The sequence below is a fragment of the Aythya fuligula genome, chromosome 3 (genome assembly GCF_009819795.1).
Source record: "Aythya fuligula isolate bAytFul2 chromosome 3, bAytFul2.pri, whole genome shotgun sequence".
NCBI classification, from domain to species: domain Eukaryota; kingdom Metazoa; phylum Chordata; class Aves; order Anseriformes; family Anatidae; genus Aythya; species Aythya fuligula.
This window is the reverse complement of record NC_045561.1, coordinates 44,475,844-44,500,511: the sequence shown is the minus strand read 5'-3', so window position 1 is coordinate 44,500,511 and position 24,668 is coordinate 44,475,844. Positions and strand designations below refer to the sequence as shown.

At 45.1% G+C, this 24,668-nt stretch overlaps 1 protein-coding gene across 1 annotated transcript in view; it reads right to left on the bottom strand.

The window, feature by feature from the left end:
• Positions 1 to 24,668, bottom strand: part of FRMD1 (FERM domain containing 1) — a 38,455-nt gene that overhangs the window by 13,440 nt on the left and 347 nt on the right. The window contains exons 2-6 of the mRNA XM_032185754.1: positions 18,516 to 18,676; positions 13,302 to 13,392; positions 3,999 to 4,078; positions 1,880 to 1,956; positions 81 to 267 (exon numbers count right to left, since the gene is read on the bottom strand). Coding sequence (XP_032041645.1) covers positions 81 to 267; positions 1,880 to 1,956; positions 3,999 to 4,078; positions 13,302 to 13,392; positions 18,516 to 18,611 — 531 coding nt within the window. The 5' untranslated portion in view covers positions 18,612 to 18,676. The remainder of the gene's footprint in view (positions 1 to 80; positions 268 to 1,879; positions 1,957 to 3,998; positions 4,079 to 13,301; positions 13,393 to 18,515; positions 18,677 to 24,668) is intronic.

The window sequence follows — 24,668 nt, the reverse complement described above, 5'->3', positions numbered from 1 at the left end:
GTGTGGCTGCAGCTAGGTACCAGCCTGACATAGCTCCTGCTGCACGCAGGTTGTTGACAGAAAGATCCTCTCAAACTTACCCATTGCGGGAAATATGCCTGAGGTTCAAAATATTTCCCAGTGTGGACCTCCTCCCTGTAGTTGCCCAAGTCTGCCTGCAAGCTGTAGGCAGCCAGCAGGAAATAGATTTCTTCTTTGTGGTTGCACCGAGACATGAGCACTTGCTCTTTGAGATGACAGTAGTAAAGCTGCCTTGCCACCTTGTCACTGCAAGACACAAGGGCAGATTTGTGTGAGGAAGAGAAGAAAGGTCAGGATAATACAAGGACTTTCAAACGCATCTTCCTTGCGAGAGAAAGGCTTGAACTGGCATTCCTGACGTCTGCCCATGCCACCATGACACAGTTAAGTGCCTGTGGGAAACCCCAAGCCAAGATCAAGGTCTTCTCACACAAAGCATTGTACAAACATGGGAAACAATAGTCTCTATCTTGGGGAGCACAAGATCTAAGAAGTTAGGGCAGAGGGTAGATGAAAGAAAACTCATATCACACCTGTTTTGGAGACTGACTACATCAAGCGCTTCTGTGTTTCTGGAAAGCCTGTAGCAGGCAGGAGAACCAACTCCCTTGAATCTCAGTCCTGCCTCTTGCACACCTGTCCTCCTTTCCCCTCTAAACCTGGCACTGCTTTTTCATTTCACCTTGCCTTAGGCTTAAGGTGCTTTTCAACTGCTAATTCCCTGCAAGGTAGATCAAAAGATGCAGGAGCCCTGGGCTTGTTTTAGTGTTCTTCCTCAAACTGCTAACCAGGCACAGTCTGATAAGGCATTTGTATCCCTGATAACGTGTACACACACCCTCACAAGAGCTCAAGGGAAGCAGGCTGCTGACATGTATGTACAGACAAAGTGCTGGACACTACAGTCTGCTTATAAAAACATGCACGTAGATTGAAAGGGCCCCGTAACTACCTCTACATAGCTCCACAAACCTGTCCAATTAAATTACTAGTGCAAGAGAAATTTGCATGTGATGCTAGAGGATATGTGCATAGGGGGTGGAAGAATGCTGTGCAATCTTTGTACCTAAAAGCAAAATTAAACAAAAAACACTGAACAGCCAAACAGACTCCAGAAGACTTGCCTGCATTCAAAAAGAGAGACTATGGAGGACAGGGTGGGGGGAGGAAAAAGAGGGGAGAAAAAAAAAAAGCTTTGTTCAAGAGGAGAACAAATGCCAAAAAATTAAGTAAAGATTTTAATCTACTTGAATTATCCCAGCTCTTGGCTTGCCCTGGGGTCACAGCCACGCCAGCAGTGCTGATGCAAATTAATCCTGTCAGTTGTTCATTTTCAACTACCTCATCCTTTGTTCTGTACCATGCAGCCAGTGCGGCTGTGTTTTGAGTGCAGCCCATATTCCACGTGAATGGATCACACTCAAATGCAAAACTCTTTAACTTATGAAGTCATTTCTTTTGTCCGTTTACAAAAGTCCATTTCCAGGAGCAGACTGCACAGAGCACTGTGCAGATACAAAAACCTGAACCAGAACTGCTAGCATGTGCTCTGGAGTATAAATACCTATTTTTTGTATATTCATCTGATGCTTTTCACACGACCAAAAGATGCAAACAAAGGCTGTTAACCATATTTCAGTACTGCTGTAATTCAACCTGCTCTCTAAACACAGATGGGAAAGCAGTTACCATCCTCCCAGGGACCTAGGGATAAGGAATGTGATACAGGAGGAAAACATGCACTGTTCGTTGTGGAAATCTGGGTAGTTCTTACAAAAACAAAAACAAAAATGCAAGCTGAATTTTTAAGGAAGTGTTAATAAGGAAACAGAAAACAGTACCACAGAAGTGAACTTACCTTATTACCCTTCCATTTTCTACGTAGTATTGTACTCTAAAGAATGCAACAAAAGGAGGGCTGAATTTCTCTGTTCCCTAGAGCAGAGACAGAAGATTTGTTAAATAACGTTCAGCATTCAAAATTCCTCTTGTAACATCCTCTTCTCTCAAGCTTGCCCCCCATACTGCTTTTAGTTTGCTAATCTTAGCTCTTCATCAGTTTTGGGGAGGATCTGACTACCACCAAGGCTCACATCAATGAGGCATCATAAAACATTTAAACAGGCTGAAAGGCAAAACATCCCAGGGAGAGCTGAAGAGTCTGGATGGGTGGATAAGCCGGGTATAAAAGAGCCCCAGAACAGCCTGGGGATGCCCAGCCTGGCTCAAGTTACCCAGCTCAGCACCTGGCAGCATCCTGGACACACTAGTGCTGAACACTGCAAGTTTAACGTGGCCTTCCCCAGCGCGCCAGGCAGGCAGGCAGCAGGCAACACGTCACGCTGGTACCGCTGCAGCCCCCCCAGCACACACCCAGAGTTAACCACGCAGCCCAGCTCTGTACCACATCCCACAGCGGGGACGCAGGGTGCTGCAGGAGCTGCTCAGCCAGCCCGTGCTGCCTGCGGCCGGGGCGCACCAGCCTGATATTAACTCCTCGCCTTTTGTCTGGCAGGGCTCCTGTCTAGCTGTTCACAGCTTCCTGCAGCCGGGGAGCAAAGGGAGACGCTGCTGTCTGCTTTGAGATGTCTGTTAGAGGAGAGTCAGCAGGAGTTCTCGTTTTAAGGACAGCCTTCCCTTCACTTACAGGCTTGCTTGAACAGGAGGAGAGCGGGAAGAAGGAACATCTGATCTTATTAGCTCGTTCTCTCATCTTTTCTTCTTTGGCTCTCACTTCTAATGTTTGTGCAGGTAACTGCTCACAGAGACAGTCCCGAGGCTTTGCTGCCCAGACCCATCTCCCTGTGCATGGCCCGTCTGACACCGACAGCAACTTCTTGATCATCAAGCAAACACTTACTTTTTTTTCCCCCTGGATCTTGCCCAGAGTCACCCCACTTTAATCAACAGAATGAGGCTTTCCACCTGAAGCCTCTTCACAGGAATTTAATTCCTGTCTCCTAACCCAGTCCAATAGTCTAACCCATTTTAGGCTTCAGTACTGGCAATGGCAACTCATTTACCCTTTGGGGATTCACCTCACATGAGAGACTCAACATTTATCCAGACTTCAGAAGTGTTTCAAGAATCCTGCCTGGTAGCAGCCACAAAGTGCACCCCACACTGATGTGGCCAGAAGCACCTGCCTTGGAAAACCCTCACTGGCAGGAGGGACAGCTCTCCATGTGGCTTGGGGTTGCCTCTGAAGTAACCCTCACTTATTTGGGAGAAGCACTATCAGGTAAGGGATCCTCAAATCTTACTAGGAACCTGCAAAGCTCTGTACATAGCAGAAACAGCAAGCATGCCTACTCTGCAAAAGAAAACCCTTGAGGAAAGTGGAAAAAGTTATAATGCACCAATTAAGATATCAGGGCGTAGCTGTACATTACACTTTATTCTAGACTGCAGCTCCTTCAGTAATAACAAACAGGCATTATTGTGTCTCTAAATGACCAGTGCTAGACAATTACACAGGCTCGTCTTTATTTCACGCAGTTTTTCTCCTCTCCCTTGACAAGGCTGGCTAGCCTCAAAGAACTAAGGCTCTTCTCAAACCAATCTTTCCTCTTTTTCCACTGTCCTCTCATGTATATTCTGAAAGTCATGGCTCCAGCCCTCTCCCTCACTTCAGGTGGGGTGGGGTTCAAGCCACACAAGGTCATTCTAGGTTTTTCTGCTTACGTATAACAGTAAAGTCTTTAGACTTCTCCCAGGATAGCCTATCTTCAAAAGGAAGCAAGCAATTAAGCAGCAACCATGTCGTTATTATTGCTGAGGTAAAGCTGTATGGAGGTTTGGTTTATCTGTTTTAATTAATTGCATGAACCGTGCACGAGTCACAGCATCTTGCTGCAGAACAGCACTCTCCAGACCACCTTCCAGAAACGCTTTATGGACCTTAGTCTAAGAGCTTTCATTTCAGTGAGTAGCCTAACACCAAAGCCACAGTCTCCGAAATTAAACACCTCTCTTACTTTGTTGGTCTCTTTCTTCCATTCCTTTGAGAAGTATTTGCTAAGCTTCTGCTCCAGGTCAATGAAAACATACTCATTATCTGGAAGACAACAGAGAAAAGCATTTTATGTTACAGTAGAGGTTCTTATTCACAAAGTACTTAGATGACTATCCTAACTGTTTCCAACCACTGCCCAGTAACACAAAAGCTGACCAGGGAGCAGACAGAACAGGGAAAAGAGAGGGGAGAAGTGAGGGTACTGAACTCTCAGTACATGTGCTGCTCCAGACAGTATGGAAAGAAGCTTGGCTGTGCCTTAAATCTAAGGATACTGAGCTGAAATTTCCCAAACACTGTAACCAAAAATGCAGAATCCTTGATTTATGAAGCAGAGACATTTACGGAAAATAAATATAATCTTACCAAGCTAATCATGCTGTCAATTTAGTGGACTAGTTTTTGTTTTTATTATTATTAGCGGCTAGGGCCCAGTATTTGACAGGTTTTATCCTTTGCATGTGAATGGGATCCTCTGAAAGAAGGAAGAGGAAAAGGAGGATCAAACCCAAATGTTCACTTTAGAAATTGTGGTGTCTCCTGCTCACACCCAATTTCTTTCACAGAGCAAAAAGATGAATGAAAGAAAGGAAAACCTGGCCTATGTCACAGGACCAAAACTTGCCTGGGTGAGAGGGAGGGAGAGCAAGGGACAGTCTGAGCAGTGCATCATCTCGAAAGAGCTTTGTGCTGCTTTCAAAGCCGACACTTTTTAAGGCTACTTACCAATTATCAAATCCCAATTTTTCCTTAGCCTTCTCAAGTCTCTTACGGAAAGACCCAAGGAGCATTTCAGCAGCAATGCCAGCTGAGCACATTCACCTGACTAGTCAATCCACTCTTCAGTTTTGCTCAGAAAAGTGTTTTGACAAGTGACAGAAGGGCCAAGCTGAAGAGCTTGTCCCCTACAAACATGAAAGGACTGGGAAGAAGAAGGGGGAGGAAGAAAAATAATAAATTTAACAAAACGCCCTTCTGCTCCTGAAGGCCAGCCCTTTGGTTTTGATGTCAAACAAAAAGGAGGAGCATGAGAGGTGAATTTTCCCCAATGGAAGTTTAGAGCCAAATGAAGGCCTGCACTTGCACCTATATTGCCAGTAGAGGACTGGCACCAGATAGGATTGCAGCAGGTATTGGTATGTATATTGATATATATATATATATATATATATATCTGACCTATACATATCTGAGCTACACCACAGCCATCTTCCCAGCACATTCAGGATCCTTGCAGATCAGCACCAAATACTTCTCTTTTGCAATATTAAAAAATAAAAAATAAAAATCACACAAACACAACCAAAACAACCCCTATCACCATCTCCTTCAGCTCCCTTCTCAGAAGGATAAACCCAGACCTGGTGCTGGCCAGAACAGGTCAACAGCCACGTTAATAGGAAAGTTTGTGTTAAGTACTAGCCACATGGGACACAAAGAGGGCAATCCCAAAACAGTCATGTTTCCCTCTGCATTGTACCTATTACTGCTGTAATTTTAACATAATTACGTTTCTATTTACTTCTTTGCTTGATGTGTCACATATGCATGCAAAACAGTATTTAACAGCCCTTTTAAAACTGCTGGACAAAAATGCCAAAGGTTTTAGTGGTGAGAGTTAGTGCTGTAGCACAGTAGGCGACACAGAAGTTTCTTTGCTACATTGAGATGGAGAGGAAGATGATTGAGCATTACTGCACCCTGGACCTGCCTCTTCACTTATGCATGCATGATATGGGGCCTCTGGGGGTTTATGTTGGCCCCAGCCACACGTGTTTTTAAGTCTATTAAGATCAGGTAATGCTGCCCTGAAAAGGTTCCTAATAGTCCTAGCCAGTCCCCCCACAGCAGAGACTTTTGTTACCTGTTCCCCACAGCCCCTGCTCATCTATCTTATTAATTAGGTTAGAGACACAACCCCAAGAGGGCCCAGCCACCAAGCAGCGGTTCAGGTCACCAGCAGGGTTACCAAGAGGAGTACAGAAGCCCCAGGAAGAGGCCGGGCTGAAGGAGGTCACCCCACGCACGCACCAGCTCTCACTGGTGGTCCCACTCCTCCCCAGCCCAGCCCAGCATCCTCCTGCTCCTCCCTCCCTGCAAGAATGCGGCGCTGCATTCCTGCTTTAATGAAGTTAATATTGCTGGAATGCCAACCTGCGGGGTAAGCCTCCCCCTACAAAAACAAAGAGGTATTTCCCTCCCCAGCACTATGCGGGTTGTGGGGTTTTTCCTTATACTGGATTGCTGGTGAAACCCAGGTCTTTGATGCTGAAACTGCCTCTGGCTTGAAAAGGAGAGGGGAACCGTATAGATGTGCACAGATGGTCGCCCTTCTAGGGAAGAGCTTGTCTGACCCATGGATCCAACCAGGGCCAGATGCTCAGCAGGTACAAAGCATCCTTGCTTCACTGGCCTCAGCTGAATGGCAGCCACCGCAGAGGCTGGCTCAGAAGCACATGTACAACCATGCAGACCTCCACCAGCAGCTACCAGCACCACATCCATCGCTCTTGTCTCTGGCAGTGAGCTTAAAAACATCACACCAGCTTCTCTTGAGAGGTTTGCAGAAATGCAACTTACATGTTTCTCTCTAGTTCAGCTTTCATGCACCCTCAAATGAAATGGAAAATTTGTGCCGTAACAATCTCTCTGCAAATTAAGCAGGCATCAGAAATGCAAACATTCAAGTGCTCCTACTCTGCAGAATTAGCTCAGCACATTTACATACCTCAGCAAATACAGGACATTAATTGTTGCAAATAATAAATAAAAAATGAGTGGGCCAGATCTCCAACCAGTATAAAGTGATGGTTTCAGTAAGTTATGCAGAGGTACAACAGGCATCATTCACACTGCAGGGGTAACAGGAATAGAAGATTTTGACTGTAATGCATGGTCAAATCAATTCTGAGACACCAATACTTTAAAAGCCTTTATTTCATATTGACCAGAGCCTCTTTTTGTTGGTTTTGTTTTTAAATGAAGGCTAAATTCCTAGGTAAGGGTGAATGCCAGTTATCTGCTGTCCTCATGGGCCCCTTTTGGTCTAGGAGCAAGGAGAAATTCCAGAGGGTGGCAATTCAGCCATCCTACCAAGAAGGAGAGCTCAGGCCCACTTGGCAGCCAGGAACGTCCCACTAATATTTAAGTAATGCACCCATTTACTGTCTGTGTCCCTACCACCAGGAAGGGGCAGTTCTTTACTTCAGGACAAGCTATTAAATCTAAAGGTTTCTTCAGGCAAGCTGTGGTCAAAGTCTATAGATGCTGGAATTTTGCTTGAGTAAAATCTGAATAAGGGTCTCATGACCTCCAGTGACTTTACTGACTTCTTCATTTTAATAAAAATCAGCTGTGACCCGGATCACGATTCTGTTTTGTTCATAACGAGGGCCTTTTAGGTTACAAAGTGAGTACTGAAGAAATTATAGATGGTTAAAGAATTTATAGATGCCAGAGCAGATCATTGAATTAGTGATGTAAAGGAAAACAAATACAAAATCTAGCTGGATTAAAGGAAATCAGGCACACTTAACTGATGCATCTGGAGAATGCTTTTTTTCTTTTACATCATATATGTTATGATGAAGTTGAGAAACAATTTTAGTTCCAGGAAGTACCATGAATATACTAAAATGTATAGTTTCTCAAGCATATTTTTCTGTGCCAGCCTTTATGTATGTAATGTACAAACTGAAGTAAAGAGGGCTGCTCTCAAAATAACACACGTGCTTCTCTAGATTGTTTGAAGTTGAACTACAAATGGAGAATAGCCTCTCTGAAACACCCTTCCCTGTCCCACCCTGAAACTTGTATCCTTCTTACCTGGTGGCAATTAAGCGTTAGCATGTTCCTGGTGTAGTGCTTGCTATAGAACTCCCTCAAATATTAAGGTCATAAGCAAACTGAATGTTAATTAAATGACTGGAAATCAGGAAAGTACTGTTGTGGAGTAAGGTTCTCTGATGTAAGAAGCACTGCACATCTTCCCTTATATAGCTCTAGTTTGAACTAAACAAGGTATTTTTTAAAAACCATATAACCTAGTGGCAGGGAATTCACAGAACACTTAGGAAACTGTTCTAAAGGCTAAAAAATACTGCTATTAAGGAAGTGTTTTTTAGTTTTGTCTAGCTTTGCTTAACAGCTTTTTGATCTTATTACATCTTTATCTACTAAAATAAAGAGTACTTCGTTACCAAACACCCCATCCTATATGTAGAAATTAAAACTCTGAATTAAGTCCATATATAGTTCCTTGAAGGCACAAATAAAATCACATCACATGTGAAACCCAGCAAAGTTTTAACACCCTACTCTAGAGATATCCAAACGTGCCTGGATGTGATCCTGTGCAATGTGCGCTAGGTGAGCCTGCTTGGCATGGGGTTGGACTAGATGATCTATCTCTAGACGTCCCTTCCAACCTCAGCCCTCCTGTGATTCTCTGATGAAGTCCCTTGGTTGAATCAAGTGCATTTTAATATTATAAATATTTAGACAGTCTAGGAGATTAGGATTCAAATAAAATCTGAATTAGTGCAAAGCCAAGCTTCCACACAAAAGGCATTTCCTGCCTTAAAGGAAGGTGGGAGGGGAACAGTCCTTGGCTATAGCACTTTATTTTCCACAGATGCTGCAAGAAGCCTTATGGCAACTCCACTGCTCCCTTGAAAGGCAGAGGGATGATGCGGAGAGTTGGTAGTGGGAGAGATGGTTAGAAAAGAGCTGAAGTAAACAATCAAACAAACAAAAAAACACACACACAAAGCAAAAAGACCTCTCAGCACATGCCGCAGATCTCATGTAACCTGTTAACTTCCCTCAACACCAGAATGTGGATTTTTATTTTTATTTTTTTAATTGAATAAAAGAGGTCCACATGCTCCTTTTGAGAGGAAAGCTCTGCAACCTTTACAAGTTCTGGTGGCCTGGGAACGTCAATGCTCATGTGGCATCTGCTCTGACCACCTTTGCAGAACTTCTCAATGCTCCTGCCATCTTTTAAGCCAACAGGAAGAAACCTTGTCCACTCTTCAATGCCTGGTTGATTAGTAGAAGAATTTGCTTTGGGATGACCTTGCATTTTTGTCTTTATCTGGCAAGTACATGGACACCAAGAGAAGAAGGGAAGGGTCACAACAGAGGCTGGGAACAAAGCAGGGGAGGTAGCTGCAGTCGCTTACCTGAGATGGACAGAAAAATAAAAGGAGGCAATATCAGGAAGCCCAAGACAGTGTGGCTGTTAAGATCTGCTGAGATCTGAAGACTGAGACAGTGGCCCAGTCATTCCTGAAAAAGGGCAAGCTCTGCAGGAATTTTATGTTGGCATCTTACAGCTAGCAACAAAGCATGTCCAGGCAGCACCCTCTGGACTTTTGGCAGCATCACAGGTGAGTCTTGTGCACAAGAAGAGCTGCAGAACCATTCCCAGCACTCCTTACCCAGGAGCAAACAAACCACTTGCAATCCTCAGACAGGAGAGCACCGTGCTGCATGAGGTGTTGATGGTGAAGGAGAAATAATTGCCACCAGGTGTAGGCAGGAGAATGTCTTCCCAGGAAAAGACTATGGAAGCACTTCCAGGGAGCATTATATAAATTTCTGAAGACCTGAACACCTACATTTCCCCCTAGGTGGCATGTTTCGGCACATATTTACAAGCAACTCTTGTCTGAGGTACTGAAGTCCTTGTTGTCAGCTGTATCTCCTCCTGTTAGAAGATGGAACAATTCACTAAGGAAACACAACTATCCCAGCAGATATCTGAGGGAAGAGCAGCAGAAGCAGGGACAGTGGGGACGGACTGGGGTGCAAAAATCATCTGAGAGTACTTTGGAGAACTTCTGTTGTCACCTGCCTGCTTAAGAGGCATCTTGATATACCAGATACCCACATAATATAACACAACAGCAGATCTTGTCAATGAACTTCATTACTGGAGGGTACACAGATGCAGAGGAGTTAACTGGAGTCAGAGAAGTCCTGACAGAGTTAACCACCAAGCTCCTTGCTAAGCACACAAGTATCAGGGACTGGGAGGCATGCCTCCCCGGGTCTGGCAAAGCCAGAGCTGTAATAACTGAAGGATGATCCTTGAGGCAAGGGAGCTGAAGCAAAGGGATTTGGTTTTGTGAGGAACCAGCCTGACAAACTGGTACGAGCACAGTGATGGACACAGCGGCAGGGTGCAGGAGCTGAGTACTTGCTCCTTCCCAGTCACAAACTTCTATCTGTGCTTGGGTCAGGTCAAGCAAGGTCTGCTCCCAAGAGAAGCCCAAGATTTAGGATTGCAGGGATTCAGGTTATGACAACAAAGACGACCCTGGCTGTTCTTTGTCTGCTGACAAACAGTTTTGTTTCGGAAGATTGAATTGTGGTGCTGCAAACACCTTCTGATAACGGGAGGGAAAATTCCTGCAGGGCAACGAGATAAGATTGACCCTGCAGGATGAGCTGCAATACAAGACCCAGCTGCTGAAGCCTATGGAACCGGCATGAACCCTGAATGGACTGCAGGGTCTTTCACTGAGCAAAACAAATAAATAAATAAATAAAAAAGCAGCAGAACACAAGGTATGGCCTGCTTGATGATCTGTGACAAAACTAGAAGAGCAGCATGACCCCAACCTTCATGCTGGTGTGGCTTCCCAGCAACACATGCTCATAAACATAATTTTCAGGGGAATAAAACTCTTCTTATAAATACAAGTGTTTTTCTCCCCTTTACAGTTCGCTGATTCGCTTTTCATCTTGAGAATAAAAAAAAAGCACAAGAGCAAATGTAATGAAAAACCCTGTCCCTCACTATTACTGTTGCCTTAAATCCTGAAGCTTGCCCTCAGCATTTGTACCATTTGTATTGAAGTGAAGGAGATCCCCCCCCCTTTCTTATCCTTTAAGCAAGGAATGCTGGAAGACATGCTCCAAAACCTAGAGTTCAGATCTCACAGTACTTACGCTTTGCAGTTTTCACAGTGCTTAGTGCTGCTATTTTCATTTTTGCCACACTTGGGGATTAAACTTCTGTTTATGATTAAGGAGGCCAACCTTTCCCCTCACACACATACTACAAGCCCAACTGAGCGTTAGTGTATCCGTACAACATCTACAGGTCAAATGGGCTCCTAATCCAGATAATCCACAACGTGTGATTGGTTACAGTTCTGGAGAAATCCCTTAATTTTCATTCTCTTGCCACTGCTGACAGTCAGGGGTTTGTTGACAAATTAGCAGCAAGGTAACAGATGCAGGTGGATTAGAATACCTCGTTTTGCATGTAGCAATACCAGGCTGCCAAAAATAAATAGACTCTAGGAAGGTGTGAAACGTGCCCTTATTAAAACAGGGCAGTAGTTTCTTTAAAATGGTATTTTAGAGCTGCACTGGCAGCAGCAGAGATTGTCACCAGTCTGTTGGTCAGAACAAAGTAGGGAGGGGGTGGAAATCAAGTTGGGGAAAGGAAAACAAAAGAGTTCCTTTGCTACAACTCTAAGTAGTAAGCCTGGAGCTACTTAAATAAGTGATTTAAAAAAAAAAAAAAACTCTCCCACAAGACGCCAGTCAGCGGGTTACTAGACTTCTGTGGACTGAAGGCAGGTAACAGAGGTGAGCAGAAGCAAACAGACCACTGTTGCTCTGTCTCTCAACAGTGGGCTGCAGCTTTCCAGGTGGCTGTGGCCATTCAGACTGAGAAACTCGCTGCCGATACTTCTCTTCCTCCTGTTGTCTGGCCCCAAAAAGCCAAACAGTTTTTTAAACAAAGGAACAAACAAACAAAATATCCCATTCCTCATCCACAATCTTGACACCTGTTGGGGTGGAGGAGATGCCAGGGTGAGCTCACAGAGCCTTCAATCAAGCAGCTTTACAAACTAAACTACATCAAACAGGAGTGAGGAATAGACAGGAAAACAAAAAAGGAGAGGTCAGTTCAGGCTACAGGGCTCCTGTAACCCTTTCCCTTCTCATTTTGCTAAAAGCATTGTAAAGAATTAGCTCCTCTAAAAAAGAAGGGTGTTTTTGAGAAGCAAGAGAGATTGCCTATGTTTAAAGCTATAGGCAATATTCTCTTGAGTGCCACACAGGGCTGCCTGGAAGGCAGGGGGACTCACAGGAACACAGTTGATTTGTGGAAAAAAAAAAAAAAAAAGAGGCTAAGAGCATTCAGGTCTTCCTTACTGGAAGAGGAATAAATATTGCACTGGTTTAAATTCACAGATAAATTTGTCACCTACTGGTTTAGTTATGTAGATGGAGTCTCTTGGAGACTCTCCAAACCTTATGGAGATAAACTGCTTACTCCTATCTTAGCTTCAGTGCTATGCTCAATTAAAAAAAAAAAAAAAAAAAAAGTTGTTAGAGAAAGAACATAAAGGAAAAGGAGACAAGTAAACTCGAGAAACAAATTTTCTCCCATGTACTCATAAGCAGGCAAAAGAAACCTCATTTAGAAGGATTCAAAGAGTTATTCCCATTTCACTAATAACATCCAGAGTTGCAGTAGTAAACACTAAAACACTTGACAAGAAATTTTTGGGGAAGAGAAGTCCATTCCATGAAGACTGTTCACATTTTGGAAATGTGGGAAGTCAGAATAAGGAGAACAACAGACGCATTACTATTTTCTAGTACGTTTGTGGGTGGGGAGGAGCTGATAAACACACCGGTCTGGAAATGTAATACCTCCTATCGGTTTGCTCCTTTGTGGCATCACCTTACACTGTCCCCTGGTCAATACAAGACATAGGACCAAGCAGACTGGACTTCAACTCACAGACTAAAACGTTTCATATTTCCCACATGGTATTTCAAGAACAGTCCCTCCCCTAAATGCATTCAGTACCCTCAAACCATTTAAGTTTCCTCCTCCCATTCTTTGCGTGTGACTTCAGAAGATAAGTAACACTTTCAGCCCCAAAGTCCCTTTAAAATTCACCTCCTGACAGTTTTGAATTCAAACAGTGACAAACATGTTGGCTAGCAACTTCGCTACAGGAGAGAAAGAAAACCCCACAAAGAGGTAGCACAGAAGAACAAAGGAGGAGAACAAAAGGGCCCCCTTCTCCCAATTTGTCTGCCCGCATACCAAAGATCAAAAGAGTGCCGAGAAGCCTGCGCGTAATCTACATACTTTGTGACCTTATTACAATCGAATTCCCCGCAGGCACGGCCAGTGTGTGTATATGCACACACTGTAAATACACACAAGCGGGCCCTGTGGAAGTTTGCCAAGTCATTTGCTCTGTGCATTGAGTTTGCTTACTTTTAACAATGCTGAGGCCAAAGAAGTGAGGCTCTTTAATCTTCACTAAATCACAAACTTGCTGAAAGAGCTCCTGTCCAGTGGCTTTGACCTGAAAGAAATAACCAATCCAGCGTTACAGACAGCTCACACACCTGGATGGACCAATTCTCCTTCCTTACATTGGCCAACAAGTTTTTGGGTACTATAGCAAAAGAACCCCCAAAGAACAAGGTTTGTTTTCAGTATTATTTCTGTCACAAAATAATTACCAATGTGTTATTCTCATTCCTTTACATTGCAAAGCAGCTCAGCTTAGTAAGACATGAATTAAAGTTTCCTATTTATTAGCAGGTTTGCATAAGGAGACCTTGGACCACATCTGGAGCACTAGTTTTAGGCAGTGTCTACCAGGTGACTTGCAGGTGCTCTCACAGAAAGCATGTTTCTAATCAGAGAAATGAAAACACTGCTCTCTTGTAGAAATATTTTTTCAGAGGTTAAGAGAAACAAAAAAATAACTTTCATTCAGGAGAACTTTAAAAACATAAACACCCAAACAAAACCAGGACTGCATTTCTACACTGACCAGAAATACCTTGTGGGGGGTACAGATGAGGTTGCTCTGTACCCCACACACAGAGTGTCCCCTGCTGCCTTCTGGTCACACAGCAATTAACATCTTCATTTGCAGAAGCTGTCACCAGTAAGGATGCGTGGCAATACGGCACAGTTACTGACTGCTCCTTCCTATCAGGGCTGCTTGGAGCACAAGCTCCCGCAGCAGGGAGGTGATGCAGGCTACCTGCATGCACAGACCTGGCTGTGCACAGGCACTGGACAACTCCCCCATTGTGTGTCCTCCCACCTACAGCCTCGTTTCCCCTTGCCCCATCATACCACTTTAGGAGCACAGCCCAGACTAACAAAATCCCCAAGCCTCAGAAGCGTGGGGGAAGAAGTTTTGATGCAGAGCAGCTGCAGAGAGCAAAACAGCGCAGAGGCAGATAACCCGAGTGCAGCCTAGGCTGCAGCCAGCTGCAGAGAGGTGAGCCACGACCTCTGAATTTTGCTGTGGCACTGCTGGACAATGCTGAGCAGCAGGAGCTGCCTTCCTCAGGTAGGAAGGTACCTTCACAGCAGCAAAGAAAACAGGGCAGAACTCCATTTCTGAACCCACCTGCAATGTAATCAACAGCACTGCCAAATTCACTGCCACATTATTTCTTCAAGCGCTTTTAAGCCTGGCAGGCCGTGCTCCCCACAAACCAGCTGCACTCTTCTCCCTGCCCCAGGATGTACCATGTCACTAAATATGGACAGTAGGAAACTGGAGGTCATTTAAGTATTGTTTTTTTCCTACTTCTTGACAATGTATCACCAGCCACTCACTATTGCTTTACCCAGAGCTTTGAAACCTGCACTACACCAGCACAGACACACGTGTGCGCCCAGCATGTGCTCTGGAAGGGGAGGTGATAACGCACAACTCTGTAAGACCCAAAACCGTAAGGGTACAGTCTCACACCTAGAAGCAGCATTTGCTCAGCTGCCAACAACACACAGATGTACCTGGCACAAAGATCTGCCTCCTTTCTTAAAAAAACAAGCTCTTTGCATGCTCTCCTGTCTGGGAAGGGCCAAGAGGTGAGCTACCTGTAGCCAGAACGATTACGTGCACACAGCAGCCACCACCAGCACAGGATTATGTAAATCTGTATGAACAGCTGTGTTCTGTAAGTGACATGCCTTCACACCTAAGGGAAGGCAGGGAAGAAAAACCTGCTGTAACATACTCATTCCGTGAGACGAACACTGGAACATTTTGTGACACGCGTCTCAAGAGCAGCATTTTAATCAGGTTTCTTGCACAGCAGGTATGTGAGCTACCACCTCATCCATTCTCCTTTTGGCACTTTCCTTCTGCATCCGGTTTAACTCCCAGTCTTCAGAGCTATGCAATACTGATTACACTTGCAATCTCGGTTCCCTCCTCCCGCATTCCCCTCTACTCAAAATAACCAATATCTCCCTTTGCATTTTTCACATTTGCAATTTGTTGGCCATTCCTCCCTTTGCATGTGGTTTGTGTGCCAAGCTCCATCCCAAACACGCTGTGAATCATTCCTTCCCCTGACAGGCTTGATACTCAGCTTTGCTCCATGTCAGACTCAGGGCTTCTTTACACATGAAATTTAGTCCAAAGTAAAAATGGGTTGAGGTTGTGTACACTTCTCCAGAGTCATTCTGTATGCAAGTATTCATATATGTTGGTTACCCATCTCTATTTCCGTCACCTATATACTGTAAAACACCAGCTCTGCTGCCCACAAAACAACTGGAAGACTTCAGACCTATGCCTGCCACCCCCAGCACACTGACCATGCCAGACTTCCTCTCCTCCCAAGTTTCTGCTCACAGTCCCATCTCCCCTGTGCCAGCTAGGCAAGAGGCAATGTCTGCTGTGGGCACTTCTGAGCTGCCTCAGCACTGGTGGTGCCCCGCTCCTCTCATGATGCAGTCTGACCCCTACTATTCTAGGTCTCTGTCCTTAATTCAAATTTTAATTAAGCACTGAAGATGAGTTTGAGAAGTGTTATTGAAACAGTCACAAAAACTAGTTAATATTAATCAGTATCAGGTTCAAAACTATCAGAGAAGGCAGAACACAGAGAGAAAGAAAATTGAACAAACTGGACATTGCTCCAATTCTTATTATTACTGATACACAGTATTTTGAAAACAGTGTTCCTCCTCACCATCCCCTCAAATTATCCTACACTACCAGCATGGTAGTATAAAATTAAGATATCTGATGATGGGGGAACAATTTTAAAATGGCTCCTACTCTTCTCCCTTCAATGTCAGTACCTGTGTAGGGCATAAAATGAATCCATTTTAAAGAACGGGCTTCTATCTACATGCAACCACATAAAACACACATAGGAAAACTCTTATCTGGAAGGATGGAATTTATATGAGAGGGGGAGAAAGGAATTATGTGCATAAACCCTTTTCTTATCAGGGAAAGGATCTATAATTTATTCTGCTGGTAAGATAACAATTCCTACCTACCTCACTGAGCTGCAAGCTTATTTAATATTTGCATTCCATACTGAGGAGGTTAAAAGGCTTTGGAAATCCTAAGTAGTGGCATTATTATTCTAATAAATGCACAGACTGTCATCTGTGGTTGTGCTAATTAAATTTTGGTTCTACTAGTATTACTAGAAAATTGCCTTGATGTTCCTTTAAAAAGACCTTACCAGCTGTGAAATCTTAATTTTTGTTGTTGTTGTGAAGGGGCGTTGCGGTAAAACCCGAAGCCAAATGAAAAGCTGGATTTGGTGACTTGCCCAGTTGTAAGAGGTTGTATTTCACTCTCTATGCAACTAGGACACAACTGTGTTTTGAGGACTCATGTTTTGACCCAGACAGATATTCTCTTTCACACCCAGGCACCTCCACATATGTATTTTCACACCTTCATAGTCGCTGAAGTAAGAAGCAGCAGCAATGAAGGAAAACATCTTTAAAAGGTCTATTGATGGATGTGGTGCCACAGATCCCTCCAGAGTAAGGGGAGCAATACTCAAGGACCCTTAGCTCTCTGCAGGGACTGCAGGAGGGAACAGGGACATGGCACCTTCTCTCCATTCCCACAGAGCCCAATGCAAAAGACCATTTCTTAAGCTTATTAAGTTGCTGCAGCCTGGGGCACTTCACAGTCACATTTTAAATATAGGGTATAGTCATAGCTGCCTGCCCAGGTGAGCATGAACAGCAAGCTCTTGCAGGAGGAAGAGACTGGGGACAAGACCTCTCTACTGGCCATGCCCCAGCTGCAGCTGGACAATGGCCCCAAGATCCTGGAGCCTGGGCAACCCCACAGCTATCATGTCCCATTATGGGCCAGATGTGCGACGTGGCACTTAAAGTGCCTGCCAGGGACACGTATTGGGGCCAGAACTGGAGGAATGAGATCAGAAAGGGTTCAGGGCATCTCCAGTGTAGCTACTGCTCATCTCATGCCAAGCCAAACCAAACGGCAATGGCATCAGCCCTGCTCACATGCTGCTCTTCTGCACGCAGGTCTGCACCACAACAGAGGCGGGGCAGGCTCTGCTATCTCCCATCTTCAGCCTTGCTGATAAAGGCTATAAAAAGGCGAGATTTAGGGTCAGTCTCAACAGACCATTACCCCCAGCCTGAACACCTGCCTGCAATAACAATTAGATCATCGTTTTGTGGCTTGCACAAAAGCCAACAGATTGCTGTCATCTTTGAGGCAGTAGGTGGGCTGGATTTGAACTGATGACCTAGAAGCAAAGAGCTACAGGTTTTGTTGTTAAAGCCTTGTTCTGTCCAGCCCTCGTGGCTGTTCCCATTAGCGATGCCACTTTTAGGCACAGCAGTAGGAAAATTCCTACGTGGATTTTGAAGATTAGCACGAATGCTTTCAAAAGCCATGTTTTCAGTCAAGTGCTTTAAAGAGCGGCTCGCCTCACCTGTCGTCTTCTCCCCTCCCCGTCCCAGGGGAAAACAAACACAAAACACAGGGCAAACCTCAGCAGCCCACACGTGAGCACCTGTACACACTGGGCTCTGTCACCTGAGCACAGAGCGTGTCTGCCAATGGGTTTCTGACAGGGGGAGGCCACGAGCCCCACAGTGGGCACGGGGCCGTGCCGGGCAGCCAGCCGGCCTGGCTCTGCCAGCGCTCCTCCCGCACACGCACTCACGCGTTTGAAGCGAGGATCAAAGAAGGGAAAGCGGCTTACCTGTGGTTTGTGTGTGTACAAGTACTTAAGGAGAGGGGGAAAAAAAAGAACCTCGGTGGCTGTTGACACTGCCATAGAGTCTTTGAAAGACACCGACAGGCTAGCAACGCCAGAAACAGCTGAAAGGCCAGAGCAAATGGCGTGCATTAGGTGTGCTGGCCAAGTCATCAGGGCGTTTCAGGTTCAAATTTAAAAACCCTGGATTATTATTTACGGCAAAAACACTCGGTGAGAGCTAAAAAGAGTAATAGCAGGAAGAGCAGAGGAGACCCCCCACCCCAGAAGTTTTAAGTAACTCTCCCAAGTGTTTCACAACCACTTGATTAAAAAAATGGAGCACCAATTACCCCGAGCTGGCTAACAGCCCTTGGGTCAGCAGACCGGCACCAGCAAGCTTTGGAGGAACAAGACAAGCTAACACAACCAGCCCCGGCCCCCCTCAAGAGCCACTCACCCCCACGGTCAGGCTGAGCTGCTCCCGGTCGGGCAGGAAGACGCAGACGCTGCGGCCCTCGGGCTGCATCCTGCCAGCCAGCAGTGCCCTGCTCATGCTGGGCAGCTTTGGCAGCTCCTCTCCTCCTCCGACAGCCGTCAGGCTCCCTTCATCCCACGCACCTGCCAGGAAGGTGAAACGTCAGCTCCATGGTGCCCAAGGGCCCTGAGGCCACAGACCCTGTCGGCGCGGCTCGGCCCCATTGCTGGCCGCAGGCGGTTGTGCTGTGTTGGGAAGCCAAGCCCTGGTGGCACCTGCGGCATGTCCCCACCTCCCGGCTCACCCACTTTACAAGGCCACCTTATAATGGCACTGCAGAGTAAAATGGGCAGAGCCAACCTTCACATACCCTCAGAGTCACACAGGGGACCATAAAGCAATCAGGTCTCCTCAGAATAACAAACCCGAAACGAGATGGAAACGTACAGAAGCGATAAGCGTGATGACACCACAAGCTGCTGCCCGAAAAAGCCTGTGAGAAAGAGGGAGCATCACCTTCGTCAGCTGCAAGAACGCCTCCTTGCTGTCACCGAAAGAGGAGGTTTCGGCAACCTGTCAGCACAGAGGACTTCATCCAAACCATCCTCCCCTCTGCCCAGCCCTGCTCCCTGGGACACTGCTGCCCTCGTACCTGAGCTCATCAGCTCCCAGGGCTGAACTGCTGCTTCACACCTTTTGCCTCCTCCCCACAGCCAAGCCCAAGCGGCACAGCTTGGTGCTCGTCAGTTTCAGACAAAAAGGCAGCAGCCTGGGAGCTGCACAAGCTCCTTAGAGCTGAAGCTAAGATCATCACAGAAATATGAGAGGGCAATTCAGCTCGTACCCGGGAGCACAGCAGCCAGCATCTCCTCCCTGTTATGTGAGATTAGGGGGAGTTCCCCCCAGCTACCTCTTGCCACCTTCCTGCCGGTGGTCACAGCACAGCCAGCTTAAACATTACAGGTTTTCTGTTTCGCTTTTATATCAAATACAAGATCTGTAAGAGACCTTCTGCAAGTGTAAAAGCTGCTCCATGCACATGCTTCCTTGAGCTGGCGTATACAATGCTTCCTAACAATGTTTTTTTTAATACAAGTTCTTCTCCAACAGAAAGAAGTCCTATATAAGCATGCAAAAATTACATTTACTGTATTAACAAAATAAGGACAAGGAGTTATTAAAGGATCATATTTTTACTTATTTTCAAAATCAAAATTAAACAGGAATTAAGTTTTTTTAAAAAGGAGATTGCTCTAAATTATAAGCATGCAGGAAAGACACATTTGACTTTGTGGATGGGGACAGGTAAAAGCTTCCAGTCAATTAAATACTACGAGAAAAATCTCTCATTCATCTTCTCTTACTGATATGATTGTATCGATGAGCTCTCCTGCGTTTCAGGCTACACACTATTAACAGCTGTATATAAATAACAGACGTCTGCAGAATGACTTGAGCGCGACAGGTCACTGTTATTATTGTCAGCTGATGTCATCCGCTCCATAAACTTTATGGATAGCATAAAGATGTCAGAGTATGAGCTCAGGCTTTCCAGCAAAAGGAGGTTTCTTGTAATTGTCAAGCCACTGCACTGTGGCACACGTTCTCACTCGCAAGGAGAGAACGCACCCAACAAAGACATTCATGCAGCCTGTAACCAAAGACAGAAAAGTTAAAAGTAACTGTAAGAACACACACAGATATTTTGCTGTGGATAACTCAAGAAACTGAATCCCTTTTCCTCACAGCCTCTAATTAAAAAAGGCTTCAGGAACGTCTTTTCCTATAGCCTTGCACTTGCTTTGTCCCCTTGATTTATTACAATAACAACTGTAGCTCATGGGAGAAGGAATGTAAGAAAGGATGGGGAAAAGGTGTTTTTCTTTTAATGTTTTAAAACAAATGAGCTCTTCAACCCCACAACAGCAGGTAAGACATTAAAGAAGTGATGTCCTTAATCTGAAGGGGGAGGTCAAACACAAGCCTAGATCAGCTTTCTCTTCTTCAGAGGTATGCCAGAATGTGATAAAACATAATGAATCATTAACTCGCTAGCATTGCATGTTTACACTTTTTAAAAAAAAAAAAGTTGTGAGCCAAGAATAACTGCCCAACGAAAACAAGTGGCCAGAAGGAATGCTCTTACTTAAACATCCACAATTTCAGACTGCCCATATGCCATTCTTTTGTTTACCGCAGATTCCAACCTCTTAACCTCAATTAAACCCTAAAAGCTCCGGCAAATGCACCGCAGATGAATTAATAAAAGCTGAAGTCAATCATTGGCCTCTGCGACATTCTATGGTTTGTTTGTTTGTTTGTATGATTTTTAAATAAAACCTCACTTCAGGTTTTTGCTCCTGGAGAAGTGCATTTTGAAATGTAATTGCTTGGTCAAAGGCCCTGCAGCCTATCAATGGAACAGTGAAAGACTCTATTTATTTGTATTCTCCTGGTATCAGTCAGGAGTCTTATTAGTGCTTGGAGTGACAGCCCAGTTTATTTAGCACTGTTTATTTTGATTTGATTTTACCTAAACACACATGTACCAGGGCTTCGGACAATAAGCCTGTCATTACTTTCAAGACTCTTCTGATTAAACAGCTCAAACGTGGCCGTAAAAACTAATTAGGAAGAACCCTCATCTTCTCCTCCGCTCTCCGCAGCCCCACAAGCTGCCTCCCAGCACCAGAGCAGAACCCTAGCATTAGTTTGGTAGAAGCAGGAACTGCTGGAGCCAGCAGCAGCAAGAAATGGAGTCCTCTGGGGGAGGAAGCCATGCAGGACCCTTCCTGCTTACTCGTTAATTTCCCCCCTCTGGACTTTCACGGGTAGGTAAATTTCAAACCCACCTTTCTGTTTTGGGGGAAAGAAAGAGTTACAAAAAGCAGCACTAGCCTCTTCTTCGTGATTTCAGGTCCTCAGATTGAGCCTGTATGAAAGGACTAGCCCGTGCACTTGCACTGATTTAGTGTTCTGCATGAACCTGTCTTACAAGTGCAGCTCCATTTTGCATCAGCCCAAAGCCAACTGTGAACTGGGTCCTAATCCTGGATTTCAGCCTCCTGGGCTGCCATTGCCACACTCGTAGGGGATAAAGCAAATGGATGAAAGAGCAGTGGGCTGTCAACTCAAAGCAGAACAAAATCCTCTCATCAAGAAAAAAAGCACACGTAATTCTCTGTTTCTCCCGAAAACATGCTGGAACTTAAACTGGAAACACACTTTGCAAGGCTTATTACAATAAAACATCATGGGAAAGCTGGTTTTGCTACAGCTGACTGAAAATGAATATTGAGCATCTTCCTGATGAAACTGGAGCAGACTGGCCCTACAGAGTCCTGTCAAGAACCATCCAGAAATTTTAAGACTCTTCTTAACATTTTCCAGATATTACCCAGGGACATCTCAGGCTCCGAAGACAACCAGGCTCAGACTGCAGTTTCACAACCAGCTTAGGCAGCTCTACTCAACCCAGCCGTGCAGCAAGACAGACAGACAGCTGCCTGGAAAGAAGCCTGCCTTTGGGCAGCAAGCCACAGATCTGGGAGATGCAACTGAAGCAGGCCTTCTGCATCTGCTACCGACATCTGTTAGATGCAACTACAGTCCTCTTGCAGGGACAGGATGTGGGCCCAGCTCCCACCTTTGCATTTTCAAAAGCAGCAGTGGCAGATGCCTCCAAAACCTGCAGGGCTGTGGAGCCCTCACAGGTATGTCCTCACCACATACCTTTTGGGACAGATGGGGAAGTTGCCAAGCATTGGCCTTAGATGCCAACCAACATCCTTTTTCTTTTCTTCCTGTACAAACAGCACTCTCCAACAACACTGAGCTTTAACAATAGAGAGGAAAATGCTTTGTCCTGAGTCCCCATTGCAGGATTAGACACAGCTCTTAGTTAGGCATGACTGCCCACACTCCACCTGCATGCTGTGAAGCTCCCTGCCTCAAGTCAAGTAGTACAAGTGATTGCTAGAGTATGAAGTGCACTCTGGGGTTTGTAACTCTTCTTCTTTGCACTGCGCCTCCCACACCATAGCCAGAATGCTCGGGAAGAAGGGTCCTCCCCAAATTCCCCACTCCTAACCTGGGACCATGCTGCTACACTACGTTGTGGGCTGCTCTAGTCCTTCTGCTCAGAGCCAGCTTTCCTACATCCTGGTGCTGTGTTCTCTGGAAGCCAAGTGACACATTTGGGGGCACACATCAGACCTTACAAGCCAGTCCCCAAGGAGAGGATTAAGGCTCAGGTGAGGACAGAGCACCAAAGGATCTGCTACAACAGCACATGGAAGTGAGAAGGCTGTGCGGGCAGGACCCTGCAGGGTGGCTGCCATGCTTCCACCTGGCTGTCCCCCGGGATGAAAGAGCAACTCAGCCGTTTACTCCCCACAAGGACAGCCCAGCATGAATCATTTGGGTTTAATCCTCCCCTGAAACCACAACTGAATTCAGGAGTCTTTGAGAGAAACAATGAGCATTACAGCCTCCAGGCAAAAAGGACTACATTTTCCCATCACGTCCAAGTGTGCACCTTCCAGTTTTTGTACACAAAGGTATGCAGCCTTTTAAAATGCATTATTTTAGCAAATACACGCAAAGACTAGCAATATACATTTGAAACAATATTGAAACGTTAACATATGCAGCGAGAGCACACATGTCCTTTTCAGCATGCCTTTTTCCTGGGAGGACATTCTCCTGAGAACATCAGAAAGAGCAATGGATCAACAGATCCTGCCTCCTCATTGATTGGCAATGTAAAAATAGCATTTATCCATCACGTCTGACTACCAACGTGAAGTTTCTTATTACAATGAATTTGTTTATTTCTGCACAGTCTATAACTGGACTCCTTTTACCAATTAAGAGTCACTTGCAGGACTTCCTCAGGCTTCATGCATCAAGCACACTAATGAAAGCTTATGAGTAAGTAGCAACTAGGAGAATCAACTGGCTTATGCAAATGCAGAAGCATAGGAAAGAACGAGTGAAATACAGGACAGCACGCAAACCAGCCTCAGTGTCCATGCCAGAACATGAAGGCACTGCCAAGAAAGCCAGTGCAGAAGTGCAAAGTTGCATGACCAAGGCAGCATCACATGAGATCTTTCCAAGATTAAGGGAAAATAATTGTTTGAGCAGCCATTCAATCACAGCAAGCCTGCCTCCATGCAAACACAGGGGCACAACTCTTTCGAGACAGATCCTTACAGAAAGCTCATTCATGGGCATACACTGGCAGAGCCAGGAGCGCAGTGAAGAAAGTGTCAGGCATGGTCTGGTGCCTCAGAGTGAAGGAGAACAACAGGAGATACTTTGGGTTGCTCTCCCTGTGCACTTCTGCCAAGTACTGAAATTTCTCTTTATTACAGACTGCTCATACTTTGTACTGATGTGAAACAGGAGAGGCAAAGCATGGGCAGAGAGCTGTGCCAAGGGCTTTATAACAAGGAGAGCAGGCTGCCTTCCCTGCTCCTGCAACTGTCAGGATGTTTCAGCAGTGCAGGGAGAGCACCAAGCAGTGAGACCTGATCTCTTTTGTAGAGACTCAGGAGAAAAGCACTTTCTTCTATCATGCTACTTAGAAACAGGTGAGGTCTCAGGACCCAAAAGCCTATCAGCTAATTCTCTAACCAGGCACATACTCATTTTTCAAGTCTATCAAGGCTATAAAGTATAAAGGTGTGTAGTTTTTTTGTTTTGCTTTGTTTTTCCCCCCCAAACAAGTTTATTAAACACTTGTTTATCCTATTATTTAAACTCTTGTTTAATCTATTAAGTTCAAACACCTGACAGACATTTCTGCAAGACTGCCTGTGCAGAAAGCCTTCTACCACACTTGCATTTTTACATTTGAGCTGGTTAGCACTGACTCGAACAGACCACTCACCGCCAAGATATTTTGCAGAGCTGTCAAAAAATAAAAATAAAAATAGTTCTCACCAAGATCTTACAGCAGTTCTAGAATTAAACAGAGCACGAAGTATTTAAAAGAAGGCATCGTTACAACTAAACAGGCAATACCTGGAGTTGCAGGGCGAATAAGAACAGACATGTTTTTAGCAATATATTATGTAAATGGCTCTTGTGAAGAGGAATAGTCTTTGTACGAAGTAACAACTAGATAAA